This window comes from Amblyomma americanum, chromosome 7 (assembly GCF_052857255.1).
Source record: "Amblyomma americanum isolate KBUSLIRL-KWMA chromosome 7, ASM5285725v1, whole genome shotgun sequence".
Lineage (NCBI taxonomy): Eukaryota > Metazoa > Arthropoda > Arachnida > Ixodida > Ixodidae > Amblyomma > Amblyomma americanum.
In genome coordinates, this window is record NC_135503.1 from 78,066,297 (window position 1) to 78,082,487 (window position 16,191).

The 16,191-nt window shown below is 44.3% G+C and overlaps 2 protein-coding genes across 2 annotated transcripts in view; one reads left to right on the forward strand and one right to left on the reverse strand.

Moving 5' to 3' along the window:
• LOC144097252 (uncharacterized) overlaps positions 1–2,944 on the reverse strand; it is a 22,134-nt gene extending 19,190 nt beyond the window's left edge. Inside the window, exon 1 of the mRNA XM_077629996.1 lies at positions 2,801–2,944. Coding sequence (XP_077486122.1) covers positions 2,801–2,893 — 93 coding nt within the window. The 5' untranslated portion in view covers positions 2,894–2,944. The remainder of the gene's footprint in view (positions 1–2,800) is intronic.
• The window catches only part of LOC144097831 (uncharacterized), a 25,475-nt gene extending 9,940 nt beyond the window's left edge, over positions 1–15,535 (forward strand). The window contains exons 2-5 of the mRNA XM_077630455.1: positions 8,837–8,991; positions 10,304–10,377; positions 10,989–11,060; positions 15,384–15,535. Of these exons, the coding sequence (XP_077486581.1) occupies positions 8,867–8,991; positions 10,304–10,377; positions 10,989–11,060; positions 15,384–15,535 (423 nt within the window). The 5' untranslated portion in view covers positions 8,837–8,866. The remainder of the gene's footprint in view (positions 1–8,836; positions 8,992–10,303; positions 10,378–10,988; positions 11,061–15,383) is intronic.
• The last annotated feature ends 656 nt before the right edge of the window (positions 15,536–16,191 follow it).

The following is a 16,191-nucleotide window of genomic DNA, read 5'->3' on the forward strand; positions in this document are numbered from 1 at the left end:
AATTCATGCCTCGGTATACCTCCGGTAAACAGGCGGTGAATAGCTTTGGCGAGATCGTATCTCCTTGCCTGACGCTCTTCTTTATTGGAATTTTATTGTTGACTTTATGGAGGGCTATGGTAGCTGTGCAGATATATTAAGAAGCCTTCGTTTCGGGTTTTATTTTCTCCGTAATTGGAAGAGGTACGTGAAACCGGGCGATACACGTTTTTTATGTTTAACTCGGACACAGATTGGTTTGGTTTGATGGGGTTTAACGTCCCAAAGCGACTAAGGCTATGAGAGACGCCGTAGTGGAGGGCTCCGGAAATTTCGACCACCTGGGGTTCTTTAACGTGCACTGACATCGCACAGTACACGGGCCTCTAGAATTTCTCCTCCAAAGAAATTCAACCGCCGCGGCCGGGATCGAACCCGCGTCTTTCGGGTCAGCAGCCGAGTGCCATAACCACTGAGCTACTGCGGCGGCGGACACAAATTGGGTTATTCAGTAAAAGTCAGGGTTACGTAGGAAAAGTTTAGCGCGCTGCGCACTTTTTCAATTTTTTTTACTTTTTGTGCTCATTTTGTTTTTATTTCCTGTGTTCATGCAGTTTATTCATGTTTTGTTCACCGTTATGAATTTTTTACCATCCTGACCTGTTATGACTTACGGGGCAATCTGCAGCTATGTCAAATATTCCTTTTGTTGTTGATGACATTCCGTACGTGTGTTGCTTCTGCCGCTCTATCAGTATATAGGGGTGTACCTTCTGCCAGGCTAGTTATAGGTTTTTGGGTACACTCCTAACATCTACGATGTTGAAATAAATGTATTTGTATTTGTAATTCCAGCTTCTGGAGTAAGTTTTTGCCTGAAATATTTACAAATATATTAATAAATAAATTTACCATGAGCGCTCGTTTTTTCTGAGGAAACTAAACTGCTCATTTTGTTCACTATTTAATAACCAATATATAACTAGCAAGTATCATTGGAAACTGTTCAAAATAAAGGATAATACCAATTTTTTAAGAACTGAAATAGCATCAATAGCTTCAATGGCTTCAATGATTTATCATGTTAACCTCTCTCTGCATTTAGCAATGACAACACATTTATCCAGAAAAGCTTCGCATGTTTTCGTCTCGCGCGAAAGAATATGTTCAACGAGCTTCCCTCCTTTAATGTTCTTTATATTGCGAGCATGATTCATTAGCCGCCCATTGAGGCACCTTCCTGTCTGCCCTATATACTTGTTACCGCAAGATAAGAAAATCTTATACAGCGCGCCGATTTAGCGTCCGTGGTGTTCCTTCTGTTCATTTTTGTCCTTTTCTTTGGTTGCGCTACAATGTTTCGAAGCTCTTAGTAGCTGCGTATTTTCATTCAACATAAAAATTTCATAATTTCCCGCCAAAATTTCCCTCGCTCGCTTTCTGTGCGGGACCATTGGGTGTTCAACTACTTTTTTCGGTCCTGTTGTGATGCCGCCGTGCTTGACGCCTTTTTTCAATCACTCCAGCGGTTTCCTGATGGTTTGAGCATCTGCCTCGTGCGCTGGAGGTGCTGCGTTCAATCCCCAGCTCCATCGTGCACCCGTTGGTTTTAAATTAGCGCACAAGCTTTTTCTTGGCCTGATACTCGGTTTTTCCGGGCTACATTGGCTTGACATAAAAGGGCATTTGGCCCCACGTCGAATAATCCAAACACCTTGGCATCGGCGCACTTTGGCCGAGCTTTTGCCATTAAAATCATGACATCATCTGTCATATTCTTCTTCTTTCGAATTATTGCAATTACCACCGGGCGATTCCGGATTAATCCTCAATTAAATTGGCGCTTTAGAGGCGCCAAGGAAATAAGAGGCCTCAAGGTGCCATCGGGTTCGGGACATATGACTGCATTAATCATTTTAAGCAGGCCGTGTGCGTAGATTTGTTTAGACCGATAACCGCCCAGTGCAATGAACTGTACTGTTGGCAGATTTGTTTTAATGCGTAATAACTTGAAATTCCACACAGATGCTTAGCCCTTGTCTGTGAGGTCCCTAAGTGTGTCCACCGCGTTGTGGGCAACCTGCCCTGGAGTTATAATATAGTGTTACTACTCTTATCTCATGCAAAATTTTAGAATGTTTGCACCCCACTTTCTTACGACCGAATTAGTTAAGCGGCGAGCTACACACACGACAAAACGTCACTTTGTGCTGTTCTTTAGAATCTGAAGAAAAAATAATTGTTTTGTTGGTTCCTGTAAAGCACTGCCCTTGTTTGATCTCTCTTTAGAATGGTCTAAGTGTATAAATGGAAAACATCGATTGGCGAATGGCGCGACGAAGACATGAAGGAAGCTCTGGAGAGCATCAAGCGATGCCCCTTCTACCAAGTGCATTGGTCTCCCTAAACAACCCGCCCCATTAAACAGTTAGGGAAACGAGGGAATATGAGGGAAGCAAACGCTCTAACTTTCTTTAGAACCAAAGCAGCGCCCCTTTTCCGACGAGCTCTGCAATGTTCACGTGACGAGCTGGCAGCCTAGTTAAGCCGGGCATGGGTTTGGCTTTATGAACTGGGGGCTTTTAAGTAGGGGAGATATATACCTTCTCCCCACTTAATCGCGGCTGACTCCACTCAAAACCGTCCGACCCCACCCCGTGATGGCGTACGCTACTGAGCGCAAGCTGACCATGGCGAGCCTTGCCCTGAGGGAACAAAGGAACGACACACTGGCTGACACAAGCAAGGCATTTATTGCTACGACAACAATAGCGCCTGCTAGCAACAAGATATGCTAAAAAATCGAGGTCGTCCGACTCACCAGCAAGGTTACGAGCGAATGTTCGCCCACTCTAGGGCAAGGGACACTCCGAGGCCGGACGGGACGAGAGGCGGGAGCAAGTCTCCCCGCCATTTCCGCGCCCCGCTGGCGAAGAGAGGAGCCGCGGGCGACACTTCCGCTCGAACCGACGATCCCAGCCGAAAAGTCTCATGCTGTGCGCTTTGTCACGCGCGCGCGCAGCAAGCAGTTAAAGTCCCTGGATAATATAAAAGCAGTCTCTCTGTGGCGCCCTCCCTTGTTAGTTAAGGTAACAACCAGGGAATGCTCCCCTCCCTTGAGGCGATGCTGTTGTTGCAGGGTGCATCGCAGGAAATTGAAACTAAAGGGGATGTGCCCACAGAACTGAGGCATGGCAAAATGCCTGCAAACTTCGCTTATTACGCGCTTTTCTATTCCAGAATGTCTTATTGCTCGCAAATCTGGGGAACGACCACGCATTATTTTTGTAAGCTGATTACTCTGCAGAAGCGAGTCTTGCGTATATTTGAAAACAATCATGGGCATGCACGATATTTACCAGATCCGCTCTTAAAAACATTCACTGATGAAGGCTAACCAAATATACTGCTATGGACTCTTGCATTATGTCGAAAGCAACAATCTTTAGTGTGTAGCAAACTCCTCTTCAGAGTATTGCTTCCGTACCCACAGCGCAAAAACTATGGTTAGGAGAAATTGCGAGAGGCGACATATTCAATTCCAAATACCGTCTGTACTAAATCGCCGGGAAAAAGTACTAGATTTCAGCAGGCCAATTCCCAAAAAGTTGATGAAGGGTGGTAATTTGGGCATGTTGGTTTATCACAGAAGAGGAAAATATAGTCAGCGCTCGTATTTGTCTTTCTTCTGTCGTCCATGCGGTTTTGTGCGCTCCATATTTTCCTCTTCTGTAATTTGACTTATTTTTTTCCAGCGATTTGATGGCATATATTACGTTTCAAAGTTATTTCTTTTACCACTTTTCTCCTCGCGAACGAAGAAACAAATTTTTGTCACCTCTTAAATAATTTTCACTGCTTCACTGCGCGTTCATCACCGTGCTGGTTTAGAATCGTGCTGCCAACCTACATACCTACCTTGTGTTTCAGGAAGGTGATCACCCATTTTTAAAAATAGTGTTTTTAAGGTAAACAGAAGCTTTTTGCGGCGCAGCAATACCAGTGCTGGCGGACGTAAAAAAAAACTAGTGCATCATGTTAACTATCAAGGTAATTAACTAAATATCAATAGTTAACTTTTAACTATTACATATGGGCACCTGATTGCAATTAGAGATTTGTAGTCGGCCGTCAGTAATAGCCTTATATGTTTTTACAAATTTAGACAGCGTTATCACCCACGGCGCTGTTGCTCGACAAAATACGGCTATTTCGACTTGTTACGTACACTGGAAGGGTTGCTTTGCCTGCGTGCTTTTCGAAAGCGCATGTATTTTGAAGCGAAAAGCTTCAATACGCTAGTCAACACCGCGCTTTGCGCGAGCCGGCGTATGTCGGAGCACGAGTGAAGTCACACACGGCGCAGGTGGCCGCCGCCGACTCCGTCGCCTGACCTTTCGCCGCTGCCGCGCGTGACGTCACGCGCGGCGCAAGTGGCCACTGCCGCGCGCTATGCGTCATCGTTTGACGCTCGCCGCAAGCGCGTGTTTATCGCGGAGGCCGACTATATAACCGCTTGCCAGAGAATAAGCCGCGGAGCGGCCGCTCGCCTTGGCAGAAGACGCAATGGAAGAAGAAGACGCGGCTGGTTGCAGGTTAAGACGCTTGGCGAGACGTTCTTCACGTATACCTCGGGCGTCTCCGACACGCGCTTAGCTCTCCGCTCTTCATTCTTACGTAGACGGGCAGCCTCACGCCAGGCAGTTACTTCGGGGTCGGTAGCAGCAGCTTCCTGCAGGATCTGAAGATGCCGCTTGCTACACACGCGGTCACCAGCCGCGTCGTCGTCTTTCATTGCGCCTTCTGCCGAGGTGAGCGCCCGCGCCGCGGCTTATATCCTCTGCTGCGGGGCAGCCGCTAAGAGCACAGCGCATGCAATCTTTATTTCCTCAAAACCATCGGCGTCTAGAACGTTGCCAACGCCGATGAACACAATGAACGCCGACAGCTTTCGCTTTGTATATCCTGGATTAGCTCACATTCATTTTTTGCACGATGTAGGCAGATTTTATCGAGCTACAGCGGCGAGAATAATCACGTTGTCGAAATTCTGAAAACTGATATGGCTATTACTAACAGCCGACTACAAATCTCTAATTATAAACAGAAGCCTATCGTTAGTAGTTAAAAAATTAGAAAGTTAATGATTAGTATTTAGTTAATCACTATACTAGTTAACATGATTCGTCTGTTTGTTTTTTTTTTACGTCCACCAACGCTAGTATTACTATGCCGCAAACAGCTTCTCTTCACTCCAAAAGCCAACTTTTTTAAAATAATGATCGACTTCCCTGGAACACCTGGTATATATTTTCTGTTGGCACTTTGCATGTTTCGTTTGTTTGCGAAGTTTCCTCAAGATGCGTTCTATAAGGTTTTTGTCTTTTCCTAGTTGTTTTGAAGCAAAGACCCAAGGCCATTTCTAATCCGTTGTATCGGCATTTAATTCAGCGTAACAAGTGATTTGTGTTTGCCATTGACGTTTTACGTATCTGTAATATCTGTGTGCCGAACTTCGCATGGAGCAAAGGCTCGGGCTTGGCGCCTTTTGCCTTTGCTTCGGTTTCCGCAGCCATAATGAAACATATAAAATTAAATTAAATAAAAGTGCTCCCAAGAAGGCAGGAAACAAAACAATTCTATTGTACCCCACTCCCCTCTGTAATGCCCTCGGGCCCTGAGGGTACTGAAATAAATAAATAAATAAATAAATTCAGTAGCCAAACTATACGCTAAGCATGGCTGTGCAACTGCCTAGTCCGCAGTGGGTACGGGAACAAAACAATGCCTAGTATGTCTGGATAACACGATAACACGTAGCTTTGGACCTACTCGGCTTCACAACACACATTTTTTTATTGGAGTTCTTTTCACAGTTTAATCAAGTTCTTTTCCCAATCAGACAGACCTCTGTCGCATGTCTTCGTTTTAGTTTGATCCAGTATTTGTCATGCCGATAGGCTTACAAAGAATATTATGTTGTCCGTGGAGCCAATCTAGAGTGCTTTCGCCGAAAAACTACGTACTATCTTGAGTTTGACAGGGTATCCCAGGTTGCCCCATGCACTGTCACCTTTTGCCCCAAGGGGGTAAAAAAAAAAAGGGGGGGGGGTAAAACGCAACAGTTCGCACTTTTTAACATCATAAAATTTTACTGGGTTCCGCTTAAGCCCGGCGTTCAGCATCCGCTAAGTGAGGTGGCAGATGGCTATCAAATCATTGTTATATTTTTGTTAACACTTGAGCATAATAAAAGTCTCGCGGTGATTTGAAAATTTGTGATGCCATTTTTTCCCTACTCCCCCCTTCTGGTGGCTGGAGAGGGTTTTCTGCCTTATTTCCTGCCGGGTTGCTACAGATGACTGAGACGAAAAAAAAATAATGTGTATGTACGCGCCATATGTGAGCAAAAAAATGTGATTTCAGATTGCGGAGTGGCCTAGGAACGGGAGTGGATGAACATCGGGTTTACAAACATGTGGGTGCTGTACCTCAGCGGGGGCTAACCAGAGGTTAAAGAAAGGTATCATCTGCACCGAGGCTGTGTGGTTCGCTTATCATGTCGTTTGAGAACTGTCTTGAGTGTTCAGCCGTCTAAGCTGTAGTGCTTCGCGACCAAATGTGGAGCAGGCGGCAGAGAGTCGGGCTTCATGAGAAGATTTCGTGATTCAGAGAAACACGCAGTGGATAGAACACCTTTTTGAGGCATGTGTGACTTCGCAACACACGACTATCCCGGCGTTTTAAAACATATCTACATCGAAATGGCGCTCCATACTTTTAAGTGTTCTTCTTAAAGGTACTCTCCGGGTGTTAACGGACGGACACTTTCATAGATGCACGGTCGAATGAGAAAATTGTTCTGGAAAGTTTTGTTCACATCTGTATCCATTGGCGGCGCTCACTTACAGTATTCCAACCCGTGGGTAGCTCCTGCACGAACATATTGCGTCTTTTAAAAATTTCTTCCGGTTTGAAATTCCATACTTGTATGCGCTGTTCTGTGATGTGCTGGGTTTTAGCTCACAAAGGCTTAATCTCATAGCTGCAATGCGAAATAAGAAAACTACTTTTCAAACTTTTGTTTGGATGCATTCCTGCGGACACTCAGATGTTACCCCGGATGGATGGATGGAAGGTTGGAGCATCCCCTATGAAACGGGGCAGTGGTTGTTGCCACAATGCTCAGTTTTTTTCCTTTATTTTTGTTTACTCTGCTGTAAGTTGTTAATACAATTCGCTATTTCCTTTAAATGGCGAATTCTGTTAACCCCTACCGGAGACAGCAGCGCCACCGCACCTTGCTTACGGCGCAGATCGGGGTTTTTCTCTACCAGGTGTTTCAGGGATGACTTCAAGTAATTTTCAAAAATATTATTTTTGGGTTAAAAATATGTCTTTTGTGGTACAGTATTACCAGTGCTGGCGGACACCAGAAAACAGGTGAATTGCGTTTAGTAAGCTGGTTAATAATTACTGATAATTATCTTTTTAATTATCACAGCTAGGGAACTGGTTGCAAATAGAGATTTCTAGCCGGTCGTTAGTAATAGCCATATCAGTTTTTTTTAGAATTTAGAAAACGCTATTACTCTCGGCGCTGTGGCTCGACAAAATATGGCCACATCGTGTCAAAATACATGCGCTTTCGAAAAGCATGGCGGCAAAGCAAGCTTTCTAGTGCACGTGACTAGAAAAAAATCCAAATTTGTCGATCCACAGTGCCAAGGGCAAACGCGTTTTCTAAAGTATAAAAATTGTTATGGCTATTACTAACCACCGGCTAAAAATCTCTGATTGTAATTAATAATAATAATAATAATAATAATAATAATAATAATAATAATAATAATAATAATAATAATAATAATAATAATAATAATAATAATAATAATAATAATAATAATAATCAATCAATCTTTATTTTTTCGGTGCCCAGGAACAACCCAAAGGTCTTGGTGCTGGTACACCATTCACACGCACAAAATGTACATTTATTTCACTACAAAGGAAGACACTCAGGGGAGGTAATGCAGCAGTCAAGGCGATAGAAAAAAAAGACACATAAACTGGGCGGGACAGCAAGCATGAAACAAAAAAGCGAGAACAAGGAAACAGCGAGAACAGCGGTAAATGAAAACAGCTAGAACAGGCAACAGACATATAAATAACTAATAAAACAATAAACAAAGAGAATGAACACAAGAACGACCGATAACAGCCAAGTACAGCATATATCAAAATACAAACAAGAATAAAGCCAATACTAATATGAACGAATAAGAAACCTCTGAAATACAAGCTAGAAATACAATCATACACAATAAGAAATGTAATTAGTGAACGCGTTACAGACAATCAGGCGTGAGTACACAGTATTAAAGAAATAATAATAATGAAAACAAGTACACGTGATGTACAATTAAGGAGAGAAAAAAACAATATAATACCGGTGCAAACGCACAAGTGCAGTAAAGACAAAATGCATGAAAGGGGAAGTTATGTATGAGAAAAAGAGTGCTCAATAATAACGAGGCGCCTAAGCCCGCTAGTTAAAAAGTCAATTATTAAAAATTAGTTAATCTGCTAACTACTTAACACGATTCACCGGTTTTCTGCTGTCCGCCAACACTTGTAATACTATGCGGAAAAAGCCATAGTTTTTGTCTCAACAAACAAATTTTTGAGAACTACTTAGTGTTCCCTGAAACACCTGGTACATCATCCAACTGCGTCAATACAGGGAAACTGTGCGAGACTATACTCGCCGCTCTTAGCGTTTTTTTGCAGCGCGACCTTCGTGGCCTATGGCGCTAGATGTCGTTCGTAATCCCTACCGATACAATGCTCGCCGCAGTGCGTGTCCCCTGGCACCACCTGGTACGTGATGTACCGCAACACGGAGCAGGGAGGATTCGGACCCGACGACGGCTGTCTCAGGGACACCCAGATAGGCGAGGAGGTCGACGGGAAAGCCCGCTTGCGCTTCCGCTACGGTGCCGGACAGGAATGGTGGGTGGCTGCTCCCTTTGCAGTGTGCACCAAGCAGCTTTCCTCTCTCTTTGAACCTCGTCCGTTACTCGCCTGTGTCGTCAAGTCATCGTCATACCAAGGGCACATTGCACTGCACGCCTGTATTTTAGTTTTTCAAACAAACAAGCAAACAAAAACAAACAAACGAAAACACATCAGTTCTGCACCTCAGGTGGCTCTGGAAGTCGGAGCTGTTTCAAGAAAAGGGTAACAAATGGGGTGCTCTTCTCAGCATCCTGAGTTGGTTACTTTGTTTGAATTTATTTATTTATTTGTTTATTTGAAAATACCTGCAGAGACGCGAGGGCATTTTTAGAGTGGAGAATATACGTAGTGCATGCGTAAGGCAAGTGCAATAAAAAAATCACATAACAAAAGTAATAAAACAAGTGAAGAGAAACAAGACAAAACAAGTACAAAAATAGCGACCGCAGCAACCGTTACACATTCAATAACAAGGCTCAAAATAAGCTTCCCGCCCCATCGGCTGATTAACTCAAACGTTCTCGCGCCTTACAGTGAGATTATTTGCAGTCTTGGTGAGAATACGCATTCTGCCATGTATGTATTTAGCAAGATACCCGTCATAAGACTCTGTTGAATGTTTCGGTGCGTGCATTATCCCTGACTGCACCCACTGCAGGGCGAAGTCCTCTCCCATGTCTCTCCAATTAACCCTGCCCTTTGTCAGCTGCACCCACCCTTTGCCTGCAAACTTCTTAATCTCATCCACCCACCTAACCTTCTGCCGCACCCTGCTACGCTTCCCTTCTCTTGAAATCCACTCCGTTACCCTTAAGGACCAGCGGTTATCTCGCCTTCGCATTACATGCCCTGCCAAGCCCATTTCTTCCTCTTGATTTCGACTAGGATGTCATTTACCCGCGTTTGCTCCCTCACCCACTCTGGCCGCTTCCGGTCTCTTAACTTTACACCTATCAATTTTATTTCCATTCCTAGCTGCGTAGTCCTTAACTTAGGCTCAATCCTTTTTGTTAGCCTCCACATTTCTGCCCCGTAGGTAAGTACCGGCAAGATACAGCTGTTGTACACTTTCCTCTTGGCGGATATTGGTCGTAAAGGTCATAGAGGAATTATTGCTGCGTTCACGGCTGCAAATTATTTTGTTCTACATTAATTGCAACGCTGTGACATTACTAATATATTTCAGTAATCAGAACCAGAAATCTTCCTTCGTTCTTTTGCGCATAATAAATTTGTTACATCTGTCTTTACGCTCACCTCAGTGTTTCATAGAAAAATCTGACACTGTATTTTCGATTCTTTGCAGGAATTCAACATTGAAATACAGGTCGTCTGAGGGACAAACAGGCAAGAACATTGTCGAGATTCTGCTCGATGGAGGTGAGTACCACGCGCAGAAGATATTTTGTGCTAGAAACAAAAATAAATTACGATTCGCATTGACAGGGATTAGGCCAGAACACAGGGAAACTGGGAAGGAAAATTTAGAACGCGTTTAAATGTTACACGAATACTCGATTTTATTGCAGCCATGCTAGCCTCTTTATTTCTTTTTTTTTTCAGCGACACTCAAGAATTTGAGGACATTAGCTTGGCTTACGATTTTTGTCTTCTCTTGGTGCCAGCCTGTACTTCGACATTCTACAATAATACCACGTTCAGCGGAAGCCACCATCTTACAGTGCCGTATGTGGCCTGGTCTCAGGTTTCAGGAAAGATCGCTAACTTAGTGAGATCTAGATGTTATAAATGCCGACCATTATCTAAGAATGTTATCCTATTAAATGCAAGGCTTCTTGCAAAACTTTAACCTATTAGACTTTTTTCTATTCAAGACGCTGCACCATTTTATTCTGCTGCCTTTGAAGGCTCCAAGGTGGCATTTTCAGCTTTATTTCACGCAGAAACACAGCGCGCGAGCTTCTTAAAGCACCTGGATGATATTCTGAAAAAGTATTATTAATTACGTGTTCATATCCTCTTCTACTCAGCCCCTAAGCCGGCGCTGTACGACCTGCTGTTTGTGGACTGCAAATACTGCAAGGTCTTGAAGAGTCAAACAGGTGAGTACCTTGCCTTGAAATGCAATGGCTCGGCATAACTACAAATGCCACTAGGAGCAGTTTTCCCAAAGCGCTAGACATTCCGGGCTGTACTAAGGCAAAATTACGACGTATTCCAATCTCTGTATTATATTTACTAATTTGTTTATTCGCAACTCCTGTAGCCCGACCAAGGTAGAATTGTAAGGACAGTACATTATTAAGTCCCATACATAACATGAGCTAACGATTCGCACAATGTAAAAAAATAAACGATGAATGGCAGGCACAGGAAAGACAAACAGGGGAAGTAACTGTGCATTAACATACGTCAACAGACTGACTGTAAAACGAAAAAAACTAAAAGGAAAAAAAGACTGACAATTGGGCAACAGCAACCGGACATCCATGCACGCCTCAATTCCGCAGGCAGTGCCCGGAACATTGTCTCGGATCGGCATTCAAGAGAGAAAAAAAGGAGATGCATAATTCCGCAAGGGCGCTTCCCACATAACTAAGTTGCCATAACATATGTAGATAACGGAGTTCTCTATAAAACAACTACTAGGCCTGCAGGATAGGCGCCAATTGTATGGATGGAATGCATGAAACGTATTTTCGAAGAATGAAACACCTCGCCGCGGTGGCTCAGTGGTTAGGGCGCTCGACTACTGATCCGGAGTTCCCGGGTTCGAACCCGACCGCGGCGGCTGCGTTTTTATGGAGGAAAAACGCTATGGCGTCCGTGTGCTGTGCGTTGTCAGTGCACGTTAAAGATCCGCAGGTGGTCGAAATTATTCCGGAGCCCTCCACTACGGCACCTATTCTTCCTTTCTTCTTTCACTCCCTCCTTTACCCCTTCCCTTACGGGGCGGTTCAGGTGTCCAACGATATATGAGACAGATACTGCGCCATTTCCTTTCCCCAAACAACCAATTATTAATATTAAGAATGAAACAAGCAAGTACTGGCTGCTTTGCTTCAGCTGGAAACGTATAGTCGGCCATCTATGTTGTGGCACCTATGTTATGTAGGAAAGCGCCCTTGCTGAATTTTGCTTATATCCCAGTGTGTACTATGCCACCAGAATGACAAGAGCCAATTGGTCCACGCGAGCCGCAGAGGCCAGCCACTCCTGTCGATTGGTAGAGGGGCGGTCGAGGTACTGTGGGGAACGGATGGCCACGTTGGATCAAGGGCAGGGGCAATTGGGTCAGTAGGGCTCGGAGCGAAAACTGTATAGGAACAGCTGGGCTGGGAAGAAGAATGTGAAGCAGGGACCTACCCTAGAGGGTACCCGAGGGGGCCCGGATGGCCCCGAAATCGCACTCAACCACCCGTACCTCCTCCCCCCCACCCCGGGCTTCGCCGTATACAGCTGTCTCGGTCCCCTTCCGAAAAAAAAATTCTGGCTGCGAGCCCGATCTGAAGGATTCAACAGCACAATCATGCAGAATTTTTCGTTCTTTGATGGTGTCTGGAAAGAAAGACCGCTTGAAAACGTCAGTGCGGCATATTATCCCGTGCATATTTCATTCATGGTCGCACATTTCGGATATAAAATGTGGTAGTGATTAAATATAAGGGTGAATAGCAGATTAATTGAAATAAATGGCATAAAGACATAAAGAAATTCTAACCTAATTCGTAGTCCGTCCTTATCTAGAGAGTCCCACCTCAGTTCCTGATTTACAAACTTGCTTCGAACACTGAAACAATAGTTGTTGCTCGCAAACCGCACTGCAGGATTCTAAACACGCTGCAGCATTGTAAATTGAATCCTGACTCGAGGATCCTAAACTGCACCGGCGTACTCCGTAATTGATCTGGTCTTTGTGAAATATAAAAGTTCTTTAACTTTCTGAAGAGCATCCCTGAAACTGCGTTTTATAAACATTAGCACTGTTGAAGCCTTTGTTGACAAATATTCGACCTGCTCCATCGAGGTGAGGTTAGCCCAGAAAAAAAAATGGCTGGCAGTTTAGCATTCTTTACCATGAAATATCGGACGAAAGAACATATATTTGCAGGGACACCACCGCCACATGCCTCAAAGCGCGATTGAGGTGTCCACAGACCCAGGGAACCTGTTATGCGCGTCTTCAGCTTTTTCATCGTCAATGCCAATTTACCCAATGTACGCCGATGGCTGTGCTTCAGTGCCGCGTTTCTGCAGCAGTGTTGTCAACACCAACGCGTATTGCCGTGCTTCTGCCACAGCATTGTGCGCGCCAACGCATGCATATCTCTCTCGTCACTACCGCCACATAGCTCTAAGCGCGATTATTAGTATAATAGTACAATTTGTTGACAAAGATGACGATGTGCAATGCGCAGAGCAAGGGTATGTTGCAGTTTAACATGATTCGTGATCGACTGCGGTGGTAGCATAGCGCTCTCGTGCAGTGGCCAGCGAAGCTGATTTGCTCGCGCCACCTTAATTATTTATTTCACTTGGCACACAAGCATAGCGAGATCTTGCTCAGGGCTCACCCATCGGAATAGTGCTTTCGCATTCATAAACACCAATATATATATATATATATATATATATATATATATATATATATATATATATATATATATATATATATATATATATATATATATATATATATATATATATATATATATATGTATGTATGTATGTATGTATGTACATAACTTGTCATTTTAGATAGAGGCTGGTTGCTTAAAAGGTACTTACACGCAGCTGGGGTACGCCTTCGCTTAAGGGGCATGTAGTAGGATTTTGCAGCATTCAAATCTATGTTCCATTTTACGCCTTGAGTACGGACAATTTGTGCAGATCATATATGTCACATGGGGTTTTTATCGAACAGTATAAAACACTGTCTTCTGTCTACAGTCACAACTGGCAACTAATATTTCCCACTATGTCACCGACATGTATTAAGGACATAAAGGACGCCAACACAGGCCTCTGCAGGACGCCAGAAGTGACTGTTGTAATGTCTGAAAAGCAGCCATTAAGAAAGACTCGTTGCTTGCCCCCTTAAAGATTACTTTTTATGCATTGAAACATTTCGTTTCCAATTGAAAGAAAACACAGCATGTCAGGTAACAGGGCGCGTGGAGCTGTTTGAAGGCCTTTTTGAAGTCTAAGAACACACAGTCCACCTGTTCACGGCTGTCGAAGGCAAGAAAAGGGTCATAAGGGAATTCAGCCAGCTGTGTTGTGCATGCGCGGGTGGCACTAAAACCCGTTTGGGAATCGCTGAATAATTTGTTTCATTCGATTTGTTTTATAAACGCACCGTAACAGATGTGTTTCATTATTCTACAACAGCTACAAGCAAGGGAAATAGGCCTCTAGTTTGCGACACTATTTCTTGAACTACCATTCGGACGCGAGACAACGGCAGCCATTTTTCACTAGTCACTCAGAAAGTCAGTTTTAAGTGATTTATTAAACAAAATAACTAAATAATGAGCAGCCATCAGACCAAGCCCGCAGGACATACGAAAGCAGAACATCAGGCCTGCCAGCAGAACGAGGTTTAATATCCTGATGCGGCTTTACAATACCGTTGCGTGTAATAGTCAGGTCAGACATAACAATACTTAGTGTCTTTGCCACTGTGGAGGGGTCTACCTGAGTAGGTCGAGTGAAACCCGAATGGAAGTTAGTGTTATGTGAACAGGCCTCCTAGTAGTACTCACCCACCATATCACCGTTACAATGCACTAAGTTCGGGAGGCCTGAAGGTACTCTTCCTTGAGATTTCAAGAATTTTCACATTTCCATAGAATTTTTTCGCAGCTCAGCTCCAAAGCATTAAAATAGTTGCGCTTGGCGATCGTATTCTTAAATTTTATTTCTTTACCAAGGCGCTCTTAGGAGCCATACACTGTTCCAGCCTTGGTTCTTTTGTGTCTATGAGGAGTCGTTGTCTTTTGTTGATAAGTAATCAACTCTCTTGGGCAACTCATGGCTTCTGAGCCCGTCTTTCTCAAGAAATGTATTTACTATGGATGCGATGATGAATTTATTTTTAAAGTGCAATCTTAAGCATTCCATAACCCACTGCAATCTACAAATTGGATGAACGCAGAAAATTCTGGTAACAAGGATTCATGTTTAGTTCACATGGAAATGTAGTCACCCTTATAATAGAGGTAAACTCTTCTGGAGCGTTCATGTCCTGTTTCAGAACTAATTAGCGCGAGCTGTGCAAAATGCATATTCATGGTCACTTATTCCCGTGTGCTGTGTGCAAACTCATGGCGATAGCTGAGAATTAAAACACGTGTCCTGAAATTTTGCTGTGGAAGTCTCAAGCAGCTGCTTGGCGTAACATGATGCCTTACTGCTCTTTGCAGGACCAAAATGCATGCTCTCGGTGACCGAGGTCTCTCTTCGCCACGGCCTTCCCCAGCACTGCAAATTCCTGTACGGCCTTTTCTGCGGAGTGGAGCCCATCTACCAGGTCTCGGACGCTAGCTGCCTTGTACACGACATAAAGCGCGGATAGACAAATTACCAAGGAAGCTCTACCCAAGAAGTCCTCTTCCCCCATGTCTAAATAGAATAAAGTGTGGGCGGCGAGAAGCTGCCCTAATTTTGTCTTTCACGAAGTTTTAATGCAGGAATACATTTAAGGGCTGCATTTTCACTTTTCGTTGTCCGCACGTTTTCTCCGTCCGTCCGTCCAGGTCGCCCTCTAGGACCTGCATATGTGCACAAGCCTTGGTGTCGCACCCGAAGAAAACAGATATGCGAAGTTTTCAGAAGACGAAAGAGCTTCATGTATAAATTAAAAGATTACATCTTCCGGGTTCTGGACAAGAGAGTTCGCGCATGTTGGTTGGGCTCTGTATAAGGGGACCAATAGTTCCCCAGGTCTCAGCCCATTGTCCCTATGCTACACGTCACATTACGTCGCCACGGAGGAGGGTGAAGAGGACCGCCCAGGTTCGAAGGGCAGCTTAATTTACGAGCCACACAAGCGGCGCCTCTGCGGAAGTGGCATATCTGAGCTGCTGGGAACAGGCCGCGGCACCGGTCGCGTTCTTTCCGCCGCTGGGAAAAAGGCGCCGGAGTCTCGGCTTGGCTATGACGTGAACAAAACATAACAGGGCGAAGTGCTTTGTCGGCCATCGCCCAGAGCTCAGCTTCTCTTTCTGGTCG